Consider the following 17,616-nt stretch of genomic DNA (forward strand, 5'->3'; position numbering starts at 1 on the left):
TATTATCTATATATCTTATTTATTGTCTATATATCTTATTTATTGGTAATAGTAAATTCTGATTTTTTTTCTTCATTTTTAATATGTAAATAGTATAATTTTACCATTTTATTATCTTAATTCTGTATATTGAGGACCCCACTGGAAATAAGCTTTCGAGCTTTCGTGGGTCATCCTGTGCAAGCATGTTGTTTTAATGCTACTGTATATATGTTATGGTGACTTGCCAAATAAAATCAATCAATCAATCAATCAATACTGATAATTTTCAACTTCTTTTTATCGAGTTCGCTTATGCCACTAAATCAAGCAGGGTTAGCATAGTCAAATAAACTCTGAATAAGAGCAAAACAGAGAATACGCCTTGCTTTCTGATCCATACAACTTTGATATCTGTACAGAAATTTCGAACGGGCATTCGCCTTTTTTACGATTGATTCTACTAAAGATGAAAATGAAAGGGAGCTAGTCAACTCAATGCCTAAATACTTTACAGATTATTTTATCAGAATTATCTTATTATTATATGTCACTTCAAATTCAATTGAAGTTTTATAACTACTTTTAAAACAAAACAGAGTGCTCTCGATTTTGCCTAAGTGTAACAATAATCTATTATCAGTCATCCAATCGACACATGGAGACAGCTGTTCGCTAAGTTTTTCCTCAACAAATTTTGGTTTGGAATTTGAACAGAGTAGTACGCTATCATCTGCATACAATAATAATTTACAGTCAGTTTTTTTTATACAAATAGACATGTCATTGATATAAGTTGAAAATAGAATTGGGCCTAAAATTCTTCCCTGTGGAACTCCACACGTTATAGGCATAATTTTGGAACGAATATCGCGAATAGCCACTACTTGATGTCGATTCGACAAGTAGGATTTAAACCATAGTACAGTAGCCTGGTTAAAACCCATTATATGTAATTTTTTCAATGGATAAGATGCCATGATTAACTGTATCAAATGCTTTTTGAAGATCTAGGAGTACCATCCCAACGAATTGCCCCTTAGAAATATTAGTTCTCAGATAATCAGTCAAGTGAATAAGCCCGGTGAATAAGGCATGTCTCAGTCGTATAGTCAAATCATAAATTCATAAATCATATCATTTTCTTTAAAATATTTTTCGATCTGAACACATACCGCCTTTTCTATATAGAATTGTGGATACGATGCTTAAAATACTGATAGGTCTGTAGTTTTCATCAATAGTTTTATCTTTCTTCTTATGAATAGGAGTTACTTTTGCAATTTTCATACCCTCTGAGAAAGTGCTAGTAAAGATAGATATATTTATCAAAAAACTTAATGATTTGTACAAACTCTTTGCTCCTTTTTGAAATTTAGCAGGTATCAAATTTATACATGTATAACCCAGTGCTTTTTGATACGCAACTCATTAAATATTAATTGATCACTTACAGGTAATAATTAAAATTTATCTTGGCTTACACTTTTTTTTCATAAAATTCACGAATATTCTCACTGTCTGCACTGAAAATGTCTTTGCAAGATGGAAATTGATCTACCAACGTAGCTGCGACATAGGCGGCGGAAGCGGGGGGGACGTGTCCCCCCCTAAATTTGAGGAGGGGGGGACGGTCCCCCCCTAAATTTGTTGCTGATGACCTTTTTTTTTTTTTTTTTTTTTTTTTTTTTTTTTTTTTTTTGCTTGTCAAATTTTCCTACGTCCCCCCTAAAATTTTTGGGTTGAGAACCTTCTTTTTTTTTGCTTGTCAAAAAATTGTTGGTTGTCCCCTCCTAAAATTTTTGGCTTCCGCCGCCAATGAGCTGCGACATTTGTAAAATAGGAATTGAATTCATTGGAAATAGTTATCTTATCATGACCTAATTCTCCGTCAATTGAAACGACTAATTCTTGGTCCTTTCCATTTTTCTTTTTTATTCCCAAACTTCTTAGATTCTGCCTAAGTCTTTTAGAATCATTTTTATTTTCTTCTTTAATTTATTTTGGGGCTCACAGGCCTAATTCATTCCCCATAGACTCGTGTGTTAAAATGGCACTTAAAAAGAATTCATAAAAACTGAGGAAATTCGAGGGTTGAATGTTTACTATACCAGTTTAAAAATAAATCAGCTTTTACGAAGACTACACCTGACGGGACCAAATTCATCACTTGAGAGAGTAAAATGACCCTAATTCTTCCGCGAGTAAAAATATAGTTCCATAGTGGTGAAATATCTTTCCAATTTGGAAAAAGTAAGTTCAGTAGGTACCCTCCCTAGAATCAGTGTTGGATTGTCAGTCATATTCATACATTTTTGTCAATCAACAATATCAAATTTAAAAATTGAGCAATGGGTTGGCTCGAATGAATATCTTTGGCCTGCCTGTTGTGATTAGGCCCCTGCAGCCTAGGTATTCTAATTTGAATAATATTATTCAATTTTTTAATCAAATAATTTCGTTATTTTGTGCTGATATTTCACAGAAAGAGTCCTTATGATATGGTACAGCCACCTTTTTTCCCTTTCTCAATACTTTATTTCATGTTTGGTTATTTGATGACTGTGAAGCACTGTTAGATGACTGTGAAGCACTGTTAGATGACTGTGAAGCACTGTTTATTGAGCTTAATATTACAGCCAACAGGAGTCGGAAGGAGTCCATCATTGTTGGAGCAGTCTACCGACCACCAAGCTCTCGGAATGACTACATGGAGAGTCTCTGCACCAACATAAGAAATGTGGCTCAACAACACAGAAAGTCTGTCTTATGGATTGGAGGAGACTTCAATTTACCAGACATCGACTGGAGTGACTATGTGGTCACTGGCCACCGCAACACGCAATCAGTGAATAATGACATCTTCACTACAATCGTCGAAGCAGGTCTTGAGCAGATTGTCACCTTTCCCACTAGACTGGAACATACTCTCGACCTGTTCCTGACAAATAGACCAGCCTTCATCAACAATTGTCAGTCGATGCCTGGAATTGGTGACCATGACATCGTGTGTATCAACACCGACATCATACCACGCAGACGCAAACCTGCCAAACGCAAGATCTATCTGTGGGACAAGGCCAACATGGAGGATGTCCGTAAAGGAGGTGAAAGGATGGCTGAAGAATTCTTTAGCAAATACGACGCGTCCTCATCGGTAAATGAGATGTGGTCATCCATTAAAACAGAATTACAGGAAATACTTGACAAACATGTTCCATCAAAATTCACCACTCAAAGATACAATCAACCCTGGGTCAACAGGAAAGTTAAGAGGTTAAGTAGACAGAAACAAAGAGCCTACAACAAGGCCCGCTCATACTGTGGTCCGAGGAAGGCACGGATGTGGGAGAAATTCATCTCACTGAAGAGGAAAACGCAGAAAGCTTGTAAGGAGGCCTACGAGACATACATAAACAACATCATTTGTCCTGATCTTCGATCTAACCCCAAAAGATTCTGGAGCTACATCTCAAGCAAGCGCTGTGATAGTAATGGCATCTCCCCCCTTCGTGGACCAACTGGCGCAACTTTCACCAGCAGTAAGGACAAGGCAAACCTCCTCAACGACCAATTTTCATCAGTCTTCAACAACGTTGACGAGGACAGGGAGCCCATCCCCAACCTTGGTCCTAGTCCGTACCCCCGCCTATCGCACATTGACGTCACTTCAAATGGAATAATCAAACTCCTTAAGAAACTAAACCCACACAAAGCATCTGGACCCGACAACATTCCTCCCCGACTTCTGAAAGAACTCGCAGATATTCTTGGTCCCGTTCTTGCCACTCTTTACCAAGCATCAATTGACACTGGCATTCTACCAGAGGCATGGAAATCTGCTAATGTAACACCCATCTATAAGAAAGGGGACAAGAGTTTACCATCCAACTACCGCCCGATCTCTTTGACCATCATATGCTGTAAGATCCTAGAGCATATCATCCACAGCACCATAATGGGCCATCTTGATGTTCATGAGATTCTCACTGATGTGCAACATGGCTTCAGGAAGGCAAGATCTTGTGAGTCCCAGCTGATCCTAACCGTGGACGACCTTGCTCGCAACATCGACGCATATGTCCAGACTGATGTGATTCTGCTTGACTTTGCCAAGGCTTTTGACAAGGTGCCCCATCCTCATCTTTTACGTAAGCTAGAGTACTACGGTCTCTCCGGCAGCCTCTTGACGTGGATCAGAAATTTCCTTCATGGCCGTACTCAGCGTGTAGTAATTGACGGGGAAAGTTCCGACATTGCACCAGTAACCTCAGGTGTACCCCAGGGCAGTGTACTTGGGCCGCTCCTTTTCCTGGTCTACATCAACGACCTTCCCAACTGTGTCTCCGATGGCACCAATGTCAAGCTCTTTGCCGACGATACCATGGTGTATAGGGCCATCAACAGCCATGATGATGCAGTTCAGCTGCAACAAGATCTAAATGCACTACAAGAATGGGAAAGGAAATGGCTAATGGAATTTCATCCCGGGAAATGCCAGGTTCTTCATGTCTCCAAACGGAAGAAAAAAGACCGACATAGCCATACATATACAGTCCATGGAACTGAACTAAAGCCTGTTGAATCTGCCAAGTACTTGGGCGTTGAGATTTCGAGTGATCTCTCCTTTGACAGACACATTGACAACATTACCAAAAAGGGAATGAAGACACTTGGCTTCTTAAGGAGAAACTTGCCCGGTAAGTCATGCTCCAAGGAAACCAAAGCTGCCTGTTACAACACACTTGTTCGGCCTATTGTGGAGTACGCAAGTTGTGTGTGGGATCCCCACACCAGCAAAGCCATTTCCAAGGCAGAATCTGTGCAACGGAGTGCAGCTCGCTATGTGATGAACAATTACTCAAGACGATGTAGCGTCACAACCATGATTGATGCGCTTCAGTGGAAGACCCTGCAACATCGTAGAGCAGTGTCAAAGCTTACTATGATGTACCGAATCACCAACCATCTGATTGACATCCCCGACGACCAGTTGGTACCGCTCAACACTCCAACCAGAGGCCACAGCAAGAGATTTCTAATCCCACGATCACGCACATCACTACTGAAGGATACGTTCTTCCCAAACACCATCCGTTTGTGGAACGGTCTACCTGAAAATGTGGTCATCTCACCATCGATCGACATCTTCAAGACACGAGTCAGAGATGTCGTCTTAAACTAACTCAAAATATGAGAACAATTTGTATATAGTGTATATGCGTTCGTTTTTGGACTTATTTTCATCGAGCTTTGCTACGAGCAACACGTTTAATTAGCCGATAGACAACCAACTGTTGTGCGACGATACTCCGTGGAGGTTTATGCACACTACTGGAAGAAGAAGAAGAAGACATCGGAGGACCGTGGGGGCACGTGGGTATGATGCCCGTCGGTCGTCGACGCGGTTGACACGCACATTCTTTACATCCAGTGTGAAAAAAAGTCATAAAATAATGTTTTTTTAATTGCTCGGGACAAAATATACAGATTTATTCGTGAACTATTTTACACTCAATTTCACTTTGGGTTTTCTTTTTTTTCGGGGCCGGGGAAGATCCTTTTCTCTGGTCATGGTGAAAATGATTTGCTTGTAGTTTATTATTTATCTATTTATTCATATTTCACCAGGGTAGCTCATTCAAAAACAGTTGATGAGGCCCTGGATAATAAATAATACAACTAAAAAACAAGCATTGGTGATAAGACATATGCAATCATCAGTTCACATCATATTGTTAAAACACAGGCGTATAAAGTGACAACAGCATGATAGAGTAATACACCCCCCCCCAAAAAAAAAAGAAAAGATGATAGTTAAAAGCACCAGTCCTGAAAGGGGGAATGGATTTGCATCCCACTTGATCGGCCTAGGCAAGATTGACGAAATGTCTTTTAACAGAGAATTTGAAATTATTTAGGGTGTTAAAGGCATTTTTAACGCTTTGGGGGAGACTATTCCATAGAACGCAGCCATCATAACATAAAGCAGTTTTATAATAATCTGTACGGCATTTACCTATAACTAAATCATGATGAGCACTTTGTCGAGTATTTACATTATGAACTTAAAAAAATTCTTTGATTTTAAAACAATCTGCTGATAAGTCATGAAGACATTTATAAATAAATATACACCTGAAATATTTTACTCTTTTCTTAAAAGGCAACAGTCTTAACGAGTAAAAATTTCATTCGAGGGGGTGTATATATTACAGTTTAAACTAAGTCTTGCTGCCCTCTTTTGCAATTTAGTCAACTTATCATTGTGACCTAAATACTATTATCTATTCCCCCAAATTTTACAACAGTAATCCATTTGTTTTTGAATATTAATATCACTGAAACTTCATCAACATATGGTTTGACTCTTCTGAGCATGGCAAGTCCTGCAAACACTTTTCTACATACATAGTCAACATGATTGCATCATAACAAATTATCACTAATAACACCAAGTCATTTAAAACTATTAAACTTTTCAATTTCAATACAAATTGCACTTTCTTTTTATACGTTCAGTCTTTTTTTTTTTTTTACTTCCAATGATCATATATTTGGTTTTATCAACATTTAACATAGCTTATTTAACATGTTTAACTTAATCCACTTAACGATAGCATCAAAATCATTCTGACGTTTTACTTGTATTTCATAAATAGACGTGCACTTACATATAGGATAGTATCATCACCTTACATTAATAACTTTCCATGATTCAAAACTTTTAACATATCATCAATGTAAATAAAAAAAGTAACGGACCTAATATAGATCCTTTTGGTACTCCAAGGGAAATACATCGATCATTTGATTTAGTATTTTTATCGCAACAAATTGTTTTCTCTTATCTAAATTCGAATCAAACCATGATAAAGACAAATCACTTACACCAATATTCCTTAATTTATTCAATAAAATTATTAACAGTATCAAAAGCACGTCTTAACTCAATGAAAAGCGCTCCTGTAGTTTGACCTTTGTCTATTGCATTTAACCAATCATCAGTTAAAAAACCGAGAGCCGAAGCTGTAGAATAGCCCGGTCAAAAACCGAAATGTGCTATGCTAAGAATATTAATGGAAATCAAATAGTCATATAACTGCTGATGGACAATTTTTTTTAAGATCTTGCTTACAGTCGGTAAAATAAAAATTAATCGAAAATTGCAAACATAATTAAAGTCACCTTTTTTAAATAATGGAAAAAAACCGAAGCATACTTCCAGTCATCGAGAAAAACACCGGATGCAAAAGACAAATGAATCAACCTCAATATACATGTAGAAGAAACGATAAAAGCTTTAGATTTCAGTAAATATATTGCATCAATATCATCAGATCTTGTTGCTTTATTACTATCTAACTTTGAAATCAATTTCTCAACGCATTCTTCTTTAACAGGCTCAAAGTTAAGAACACTTGTAAAAGTCGGATCCAAAAAACTATCACCGGTTATTATAATTATTTTTACCATTTTCAAACACAGCATGTGCATTCATCTCTTGTTGGGATTTAGCGTTAATTCGAATGAAATAATCATTAAAAGCATCAGCAATATCATTATCTGAATAAAAGAAACATTTCATTGTCATATATAATTTTAGGAACGGACGAACGTTTCGTATGCAATAGAGGATTTAAACATTTCCACATTTTATGCATATCTAGTGGCGGACCGTGGATCACAGCATGGGGGAGGGGCACCAGCAAAAAAAACCGAGTCATTTAGTGTGCGCACGAAGCGCGCTCAGTTGCTAGGTATACTGACCTAAGACATTTTAAGGATAGTGTCATTAAACGGAAAGGTATGTCACTGATAAAATAATGCAAGCGCGAATCGCGAGCTGAAAATTTTTGATATTCAGACCTTGCTAAAAAGGGACATTATAAGCATTTTTTTTTGTAATCATGATACGTTCCTGTCTCGCTAAACAAACAATGCGAGAGCGAGCTGAAAATTTTGTATATATTGACCCCAAACAGGGATATTTTAAGGACTATTTTTTAAAGGAATCAATTAAGAGTATATATATCTCACCATAGTCATCTAATGCGAATGCCAAGCGCCTGCTCATTTTGTTAGAATTACATCTAAACATACACAAAAAACTACTTTGAGCGGCCGATCGGGGAAAATATGCGTTTTGAAAAATTCACCCCCCCCTCTATTGGCGGGAGCTGGATCCACCCCTGCAACAAAACTAAATCTGTTCATGATTTAGACAATAATAAGGCCAAATAATTTGAACACGTCTGTTACCGTTTCATATGAGGACCGGAAAGGGAAAGAAGCAGCAATGTAAAAAATAATGTGCTAATTTAGCACTTAAAGTGCTTGTATAGTGACTGCACTACGAGTGCTGATTTTTTTAGTTCAAATTTAAACTAGAAAATCAGCACTCGTAGTGCAGTCACTAAACAAGCACTTTAATTGCTAAATTAGCACATCATTTTTTTACAGTGAGGTAGCATTTGAATATTAAGACGACGAATGCCATATGTCGATCCTCTCGTTGGCAATGCGAAAAAAGACATTAAATTTTGATATATCACACACATACAACACCCTCTACCAGCGATCATATCCCCATCAATATTTTCATTTCATTTCCTCCCATTCGTCAATTTAGTATGAAAAATTCGCGTTAATACTCCCACCTTTCTTTAATATTATTTTATTTTCGTTGACTCTAGGCCTTGATTCCGTTTGCCTTCGAAACCGATTCTTTTATGGTTGTACTTTTAACTGACTCAGAATTGTGACCAAATAGCGGGGCGCCACTCCGAGGTGATCCGGTCGCCCCACAGAACAACTCCTTAAGCGCTTTTCGGAACGGAGGATAACGGATGGTATAGATGATCGGGTTAGCGCAGGAATTGAGGAACATGAGCAGAATCAAGCTAGAACTCAAGGGACTCCAAATGAAAGTAATGGGTAAGACGCCCAGGTTCACCAAGAAATAGGCTGTCATATTCGGGGTGAAGCAAATGATGTAGGTGCTGACAACGATTAGCATGAGCTTAATGACGCGGTTCCGAGCAACAATATGGAACGTAGGTTTATCGGTTTTCTGGATCTGTGCTCTCTTGGCGATCGTGCGTTGCTTGTGAAGGGAATATGCCGTGAGACCTTGCGTGAGGAGGAGAGTTGAGATCGGTAGGACTACGGTCACCAGGTAATTGAAGATTCCGATGGGGAATACAACGCTTGGGACAGCCCGATAGAGGCAGGTGCACTGGGGTGTTATCACAAAAACAAACGGGATGAACAAAGCGGAAAGTATACCAGCCAACCACAGGAGCATGATGGCGATCTTGCTGCGCCGAGAGGTAAACACTAACATGTGGTTTAAAGGATGTGCAACAGCCATGTAGCGCTCAGCTCCCATTGCCATGAGAATGTAGGATGATGTCCGCAACCCGTGGAATAGGAAATACCGAGAGTCTATCATCTTGCAGAAGAAGAGACCTAGCGGTGTTCGCGGTATTCTCTTCGATGTTGGCACCGGGATAATAAAGACGGAGCTGATCAAGTCGGCGATGGCTAACGCACCTACTAAGATATCCATTGAGTGCAAGGCCCCACGACGTTTGGCTAGGACGACAATAACAAGAAGGTTCCCGATGATGCCAAAGACACCGATGAGTACCTGGATACAGTCGAATATACCCCATCTTAGCGCATTCCATTCCCAAGAGTCACATGACATTTTGGTGTGGTCCATGTCGCTTTCGGTGCTCAGGTTTCTCTCTATCCTTGTAGGAAATATAGCTTTTTCTCTATCCATCGCAATAGTAGAAATTCCTCCCGTGGCTGTAACCCATGCGGAGGCATGGTAACCTTCTGTTGTCATTGTGTAATTGGAAAACACATCCTTAACATCAGCTCTTTCACTTGTCAGTGTTACGCCCTCTACGGTTGAACTTGAATTTTGGCCTTGTTCAAATGAGGTGGCATCTGCCAGAGTACCATAAAGTTTGATCATGAAGAAAAACAAAGCTGCTTGATTTTTCATGATGAGTCTCTTGCCCTCTAATGTATCCAACAATATCTGCCAAAATAATAAAAACATCTACTTTAAATATGTGTAAATATATAAAAAACTGACCGTAAGTTGATCACATGAAATAAATTTATACCTAAATAATTCATACCTATATAATTAGAATAAAATTCATTTAGAAAAATGCTGAAAATTTTATCAAAATCTGATAACAAATAAAATACGAAGTCCTCTTTCATATTTGACAAGTACGTATCAAGTATAAAGTTTATTGATTCGTAAAGTTTAGCAATATTCTGTGAAAGCGGTTAATATTCGTCAGGAATATTAATAGGTGACATGATGACGTCATTTCACCACTTTCCATTTCTTATGTTATTAAATGAAGTGATATTTTTTCTTCAAATTTTCATACATATGTGTTTGATGTGTCTCCATTAAGTAAAATAAGTTGCAGATGATGTTAAATATATTAAATATATCCACACGAGGGTCGTGTGGTCCAGTGGTTAGAGCATTGGACTCGTAATCGCAAGGTTGTGAGTTCGAATCACTACTCTGCCATTGTCTCCACTTTGATAAAAAGGCCCGAGAGTGATATCTGTCGTCCATAACGTCAGCCACTATGACTGATTAACCTAGACGTAAAAATGTTTCCAAGGTAATTGGTTATTATACCAGCTTGGTGTTTACCAGCAAAATGCTGTCCTGCCGAGTTCCTATACGGGAGTTACCACAAACAGAAACAAATATTTCTAAATTCTTGGAGGCTAAAGTGTGGATTAACACATTTTCATGCAGTGAAATACATAAGAACTATTGAAACTTGACATCAGTTTGCTCATTGAATATTCATAAAGACGTGCGTAATACTGTTTCACAGAAAAAAAATACATGCAAATGTTTGAAATGTTATACCTTTTCCGATTTTAATCAACTTTTCAATGTTTTGTCGGATTTTCTTTATCTGTTCAAATACGTATATGATTTTCAACCTGGAGTACCACCTTTAAATTAAGTCAGAGATACATGTAGGTATAAGGTGTAAAGACAGTATATTCTTCGCAATAATGATGAATGAGTATCTGATAGTGCATAGCTAATAAAATCTTAGAATGTTTTATTCATTTTATTAAGCTCCTTTAATGTGTAATATTTGACAGAGTTAAGTTCATAATTAATTTTACAATCAAATCTCATAACTGTGGCAAAGTTCTTATTTATCAATAATCCATTACGACAGGACTTGCTTACATTCGAAAAACACTGAATAAAATTTTACGCAATATTGGGTAGAAAGGGAACATGCATATTTGCTTGTTTTTTTTACCCTATATTGGGCTATTTCAACGCAACATTTCGTAAAATTTACAAAATATTTGTTTACCCAACCAACATGCATGTTTCAATTTTACCCAATATTGGGTAAACATTTTTTTAGAGTACCCTGTATACAGCATACTAAACGTTGTATGCAGTACAAAATCAAAGTAAAACTAGTGAGTCATCGAATTATTTATATACACACTAAACACCGATGTGAAGAGATCAGATTAAAAATAAAACATCTTTTGGTGAATTTTTTTTTTCATTTAAGTAGAAAATTGTCTTTGAACAAAAGTTTTTATTTCTAGATCTCTACAGATATAATGCGAAAACGTACTTTTATCACCTCTCTTTCACCTACTTTAAGTATTATTGATGACGATGATGACAATGATAATGAAAATAATGATATATAATAACAATAATAGTAATCTACAGGTGAGTACATCAATCGACTATATATGGAATCACGAAAGAAGAGTGCCAGTGACCATTATAAAGAAGTAACTATGAATAACCACATTTTGTAGGACTCGAAAGTCAAAATCAATACCTCTTTGGAAAAAAAAACGGGCGTGAAATACTAGGAATGGAAACTATTTCAAACCGTATTTCGCAAGATGAACCCAAACGCAGAACCACTAGATCTAGAACCAACGAAGGCTATATTGATGCGGATTACAATAATGCCGGTGCCGATGATGATTTTGCCTACGATGACCATAAAGATGCTGATGACAAAGTTTGAAAGTAGAAGATTCTACATACACAATCACTACACAGCAAAGTGAGGAGCAAAAGAGAAAAGATATTAATAAAGAGAAGGAAAATCGTATGACTTGCTTCTACTTTTCGACCGATGTATCTCACAAAACTAGACATTACAGGAAGAGAATGAGAGAAACGTGACTTGATAATGATAATGGTGATCCATCCGTTGGAGAGCAAGCTCTGAAAGACATGAAACAAAGTATCCTTCGTACTCAATATTTCAGCGAGATCGAATTAGAGAGAATAAAACCAAAGGCACACATACTTTGTAGAGAAGTCAATAATGCCGGTAATGACGAAACCAGCGACGATCATGGGGATGGTGATGACAAAATTGCCGGTCCTGACGATGCCAACGATGGCCATAGATATGCTGATGACAAGAATGCCGGCGATGGCGATGCCAACGGCGACCATGATGATGATGACAACGAAAACCATGACGGTGATGACAATAGTGTCGGTGTTGATGATACCAACGATGACCATGATGATGCTGACAACAATAATACCGGTGATGACGATACCAACGATGATCTCGGTGATGCTGATGTCAATAATGCCGATGCCAACGACGACCATGTATAGTGAAGCTGACAACGATGAAGCCGATGCTATAAACGATAACCATGGCGATGTTGTGAACAATGATACAGCTGATGATGCTGACGATGATCCCGATATTTCTGGTGAGAATGTGTATCATAAAGACATGAACGACGGAGGCCAACCAAATAAAGACGGGAGGGTAGAAACGTGTGACAAGAGATTATCAAGACCAAAGACCAATGATACAATATGGCCAGCCAATTATGATTGAAAGTCGAAGATCATAGATACACAATCGCTACACAGCAAAGCGAGGGGATTAAGAGAAAAGAAATTATGGTCAAATAAAAAGAAGGAAAATCTTATGACTTGCTTCTACTTTGAGAACGATGTAACTCACAAAACTAGTCATTACAGGAAGAGAATGAGAGAAACGTAGCTTGAAAATAATGGTGACCCATCCGTTGGAGAGCAAGCTCTGGAAGACCTAAAACAAAGTATCCTTTGTACTCAATACTTCGGCGAGATCGAATTACAGAGAATAAAACAAAAGGCACAATATTTTGTAGAGAAGTCAATAATGCCGGTAATGACGATACCATCGATGACCATGGGGATGCTAAGGACAATGATCATGATAATGCCGGCGCTGGTGATACCAATAATGACCATGATGGTAATAATGCCTATGTTGATGATACCAACGATGGCCATGGTGATAGTGATGACAAAAATACCGGTGATGATGATGCTCACGAGGATTTAGGCGATTCTGACTATAATAATGCCAATGGTGACGAAACCAAAGTTGGAAAATCGATGATTCTAGACACACAATCCCTACACAACAATGTGAGGAGAAAAAGAGGAAAGAAATTATGGTCAAAAAAGAGAAGGAAAATCTTATGATTGCTTCTACTTTGTGACCGATGTATCTTACAAAACTAGACATTACAGGAAGAGAATGAGACAAACGTGGCTTGAAAATAAAGGTGACCCATCCGTTGGAGAAGAAGGTCTTGTGAACATGAAACAAAGTATCATTAGTACTCAATACTTCTGCGACGTTAAATTAGAGAGAATAAAGGAAAATTCCCAGAGTCTTTGTAGAGAACGAAAGCGTAATGTAACATAGAATCAAGACAGGGGAAAACGAATAACAGATAAAGTATACAACTGAACTGTATGACACCAACAATGATAGAAAGAGAGATCGGGAAATAGTGAAAACTCGGTAAATACCAACATTGAGAATGTGAGAAATTCAACCATTGAGGAAGAAAGTACAGATTCAGGAAATACAGTGAATATATTTCTTGAAGAGGGGATTGTATTCTTCAATCAAAAGGGTGTATCGAGCAGAGTGATGGGGTTATGAGATGAAGAACACAGCCAAAGAATATCACAAAAAGGCAACGTATGAATCGTCCTGATATGGACAGTGCTCAGAGAAAAAAATGAAAGATGATTACATCACTCAATTTGGTGCGCATTCCTTGTCTCTTTTACAAAGACTAGATGAAATCGAAATAGTAGACACACAGAGTGAGGCCGACTACCAAAGAGGAGCACCTTTCCGTCAGTACTGTGACACATCTGGAGGAGAGGGAAATGGATCAACGATGAACAGAAGAAAAAACAGCTCTTTTAAGACTGGATTCCCTTGCCGGGTTCTCTTGACATGTAGACCTACACCAGCAGTTGCAACAAGTGAAATCTCGTACTCTTCGGGATACATTAATAGAAAATGTTGAGAAGAGACCAGAAATTACTGAGAATGGTCATATGGGACGATGTTGCCCATTTTCTATGCGGCGGAGAGCCTCACATTCAACAAGATAAAGAATGTAAAAATAATGTATCAGGTAATATCATATCAACTGTACCGGAGAAAATGCGGTTGTATCCCAAAACTCGACAAATGAAGACAGAGATTCCGATCAACGGCTGTTCTCAGCACAGAGGAACAACTTTGATTATGTGAAGGGAATGTCAATATCAGATAGACCACAAATTCCCAAGATCGACACAATGTGCAGTAATACTAGGAGCGTGATCGAAAAAGTAGTGCTTGACAAGGTGCAATCTAGTCCTTCCAGTTTGTTGGAAGGACCCTAACTTGTCTGGGCAGGAGCCAAACCTGTAGCAGAACATATGTGACTCAAGTTGCATTCATCAAACCACTCTACCATGGGCTATAGGCCTTTTCCAGTAGGGGATGTGGATTACCGACAAATATCGGTAGCGATTACCGAAGTCCGGCAACCATGAATCTTGGAAGTGTTCTTTGTTCTCCTTAGTCACATTTTCTTTCGCCATACCCAGGATCAGTTTCAGCTTTTGTCGATGGGGGTGTATTTCGGTTACACTTCATAATTCCGAAGCTTCGTAATTCCGAAGGTTCTTTATTCCGAAGGTTCGTAATTCCGAAACACGTAAATTGCCTATACCTCGATGTTCGTTAATCCGAAAACGAAAAAGGGTTCGTTAATCCGAACATTTGTGGCGTTATTCCGACGGTTCGTTATTCCGAAGGTTCGATAATCCGAAAACGAAATAAGGTTCGTTGTTCCGAAGGTTCGATAATCCGAAAACGAAATAAGGTTCGTTAATCCGAAAACGAAATAAGGTTCGTTGTTCCGAAGGTTCGTTAATCCGAAAACGAAATAAGGTTCGTTTTTCCGAAGGTTCGTTAATCCGAAAACGAAATAAGGTTCGTTAATCCGAAAACAAAATAAGGTTCGTTAATCCGAAAAATGAAAACCGGGAAAGCAGAGGCAAGGGGGAGGGGGGCGGAGGACACTGTTGCCGTTCAATTGTTATGAGGATGGGAAGGCAAGGGCGGCCGAACGAATTTTCGTTTGGGGGGTAAAGCCAAAAAATGAAACTCATACGTCAAAATGGACACTTTGGTGATATTTTCCCCTTAAGATTATCATCTGCTTGAAGTCATTGTGTGTTTGATAGTGATTAAGTAGAGAAAAACCTTTTTTGAAGTGATTTCTTATTATGGTAAAACGTATATTTAGGCTTTATTTTTCGGGAGAGAGTGTAATGAGCGAGCGGCTTGGTAAAACAAATTCAAAGGTGAAGGTGTAAAACGTTTTTTTGGGGGGTCAATTATTCTTAAAATGGCATAATTGCGAGGTGTTGCGAGCGTGAATCACAAGCTAAAACTTTAGGGTATTTCAATAAAAAATGAAAATAAGTTTTTAAAAATCCGAGCAGATTTCTGCTGTCATTAAAAAATGTGCATCTAACTAAAAAATTAACACGAGCGCAAAACGCAGCTTAAACATACTGACCAGAAAAGGAACCTGTTAAAGAAAGCATTTAGTGACCTCTTTAGGATGCATATTTCACCAATCGAATGAGAGTGCGAAGCGCAAGCTGAAAATTTGCAATATTCCAGCCTGAAAACTTAACTTGTATACTTTAAAAAGAGTATTTTATTTCGAAAAAACATGAAAAACGGCATATTTATTTTTGAAAAAGGAACTTTCCCATTTTGGAAAATATTCATTTCCCTGTTTTTTTTATTTCATTTTGGGGGTGCAAGTGCCCCCTGCCTCCCTCCCGGCGGATCCAACTTTCGTCAAATAGGGGGGGGGGCAATATTTTTTTCAGCCACATTTTCCTCGATCGGCAGCTTAAAGTTGATTTTTGTTTGTTTCTTTGAAAGGGTAGTCCTAACAGTCAATAATTAGCTTTATACTTATAAAATAAAGTAAATATGTAATAACATGATAAACCATTTTTAAATAATGCGAGCGCGAGCTATATATTTTTTTTAATATGATGGGCAATATGTTTGTGATCTTCAAAACGAGATGCCTATGTAACTAAATTTAGATAATAACTGCGAGCAAGATCGCAAACAGAAATTTTAAATATATAAGCTCTGACCTGATCTAAAGGGGACATTTAAAGAACTTTTTGCAGTTAGCCATGAAGACGATGCGTGTTTCAACCAGTGGCGGCGGAATATATTTTCTTTCGGGGGGGGGGGGGCAAAGCCAAAAAAGGGGCCAATAGGGGCAATTTGGTGCAAACGTATATTTTCACCATGAGATTATCATCTGTGTAAAGAGGTTGTGTGTTTTGTAGTAATTGAATTGAGCAAAAATTTTAAGTGATCACTGATTGATAAATTATATATTTACGTTTCATTTCTGCGAGCGTAGCGAGCAAGCGGTTTTGGGGGAAAGAAATCAAATCTGAAGATGTAAAATTCGCCTTTTTGGTCAATTACTGTTAAAAGGGCATCCTTGTGAGATGTTGCGAGCGAATCACGTGCTCAAACTTTTGGAAATTTCATGTAGGCCTAGAATGATAATAATGATATAGATATTATTTACCCAGGGAAGCCACTTCAGTTCTGAAAACTGTTCTCCCAGCTATTATTTTTTTTACAAGAATGCTTAGAATAAATTTTGGCTCACGTTTCTCGCCCGCATCAAGTATTGCTTATTGAGAAACTCATTCTATTCCTGGGGCCTGTTGCATAAAACTTTTTACCTGAGAAAACTCTGGTAAAAACTTAAAACTAAGGTTAGTCTGATATCTGCCATTGATTTTAACACAGGGCAAAAACTCCGGTAAAAACAACCTGAGTTTTCTCAGGTTAAAAGTTTTATGCAACGGGCCCCTGGTTACAAAAAAGTATAAAATGTCCAGTTTTCAGGTGGAATATCACAAATTTTAAGCTTGCGGTTCGCGCTCTCATTATTTAGTTCGTGATATATATATTCTATTCATGAGTCACTAAATGCAGTCCTTAAAAGATTACTTAGAAGCCTGTTGCATAAAACTTTTTACCTGAGAAAACTCTGGTAAAAACTGAAAACTAAGGTTAGTCTGATTTCCGCCATTGACTTTAGCACAGGCCAAAAACTCGGGTAAGAAGTTTTATGCAACGGGCCCCAGGTCAGTATATAAACAAATTACAGCTCGCCCTCGAGTTAATTCTTTAGAAAGATACACAT

The 17,616-nt window shown here is 38.0% G+C and overlaps 2 protein-coding genes across 2 annotated transcripts; one reads left to right on the forward strand and one right to left on the reverse strand.

Annotated features, from left to right (window-relative positions):
* Window positions 1-8,671: 8,671 nt before the first annotated feature.
* On the reverse strand, window positions 8,672-9,835 carry LOC121425258 (allatostatin-A receptor-like). The gene has a single exon (XM_041621278.1). The coding sequence runs from the start codon at window positions 9,833-9,835 to the stop codon at window positions 8,672-8,674; it is 1,164 nt and encodes a 387-aa protein (XP_041477212.1).
* Window positions 9,836-12,271: 2,436 nt separating this feature from the next.
* On the forward strand, window positions 12,272-12,670 carry LOC121425260 (prostatic spermine-binding protein-like). The gene has a single exon (XM_041621280.1). The coding sequence runs from the start codon at window positions 12,272-12,274 to the stop codon at window positions 12,668-12,670; it is 399 nt and encodes a 132-aa protein (XP_041477214.1).
* The last annotated feature ends 4,946 nt before the right edge of the window (window positions 12,671-17,616 follow it).

Source organism: Lytechinus variegatus, chromosome 12 (genome assembly GCF_018143015.1).
Source record: "Lytechinus variegatus isolate NC3 chromosome 12, Lvar_3.0, whole genome shotgun sequence".
Lineage (NCBI taxonomy): Eukaryota > Metazoa > Echinodermata > Echinoidea > Temnopleuroida > Toxopneustidae > Lytechinus > Lytechinus variegatus.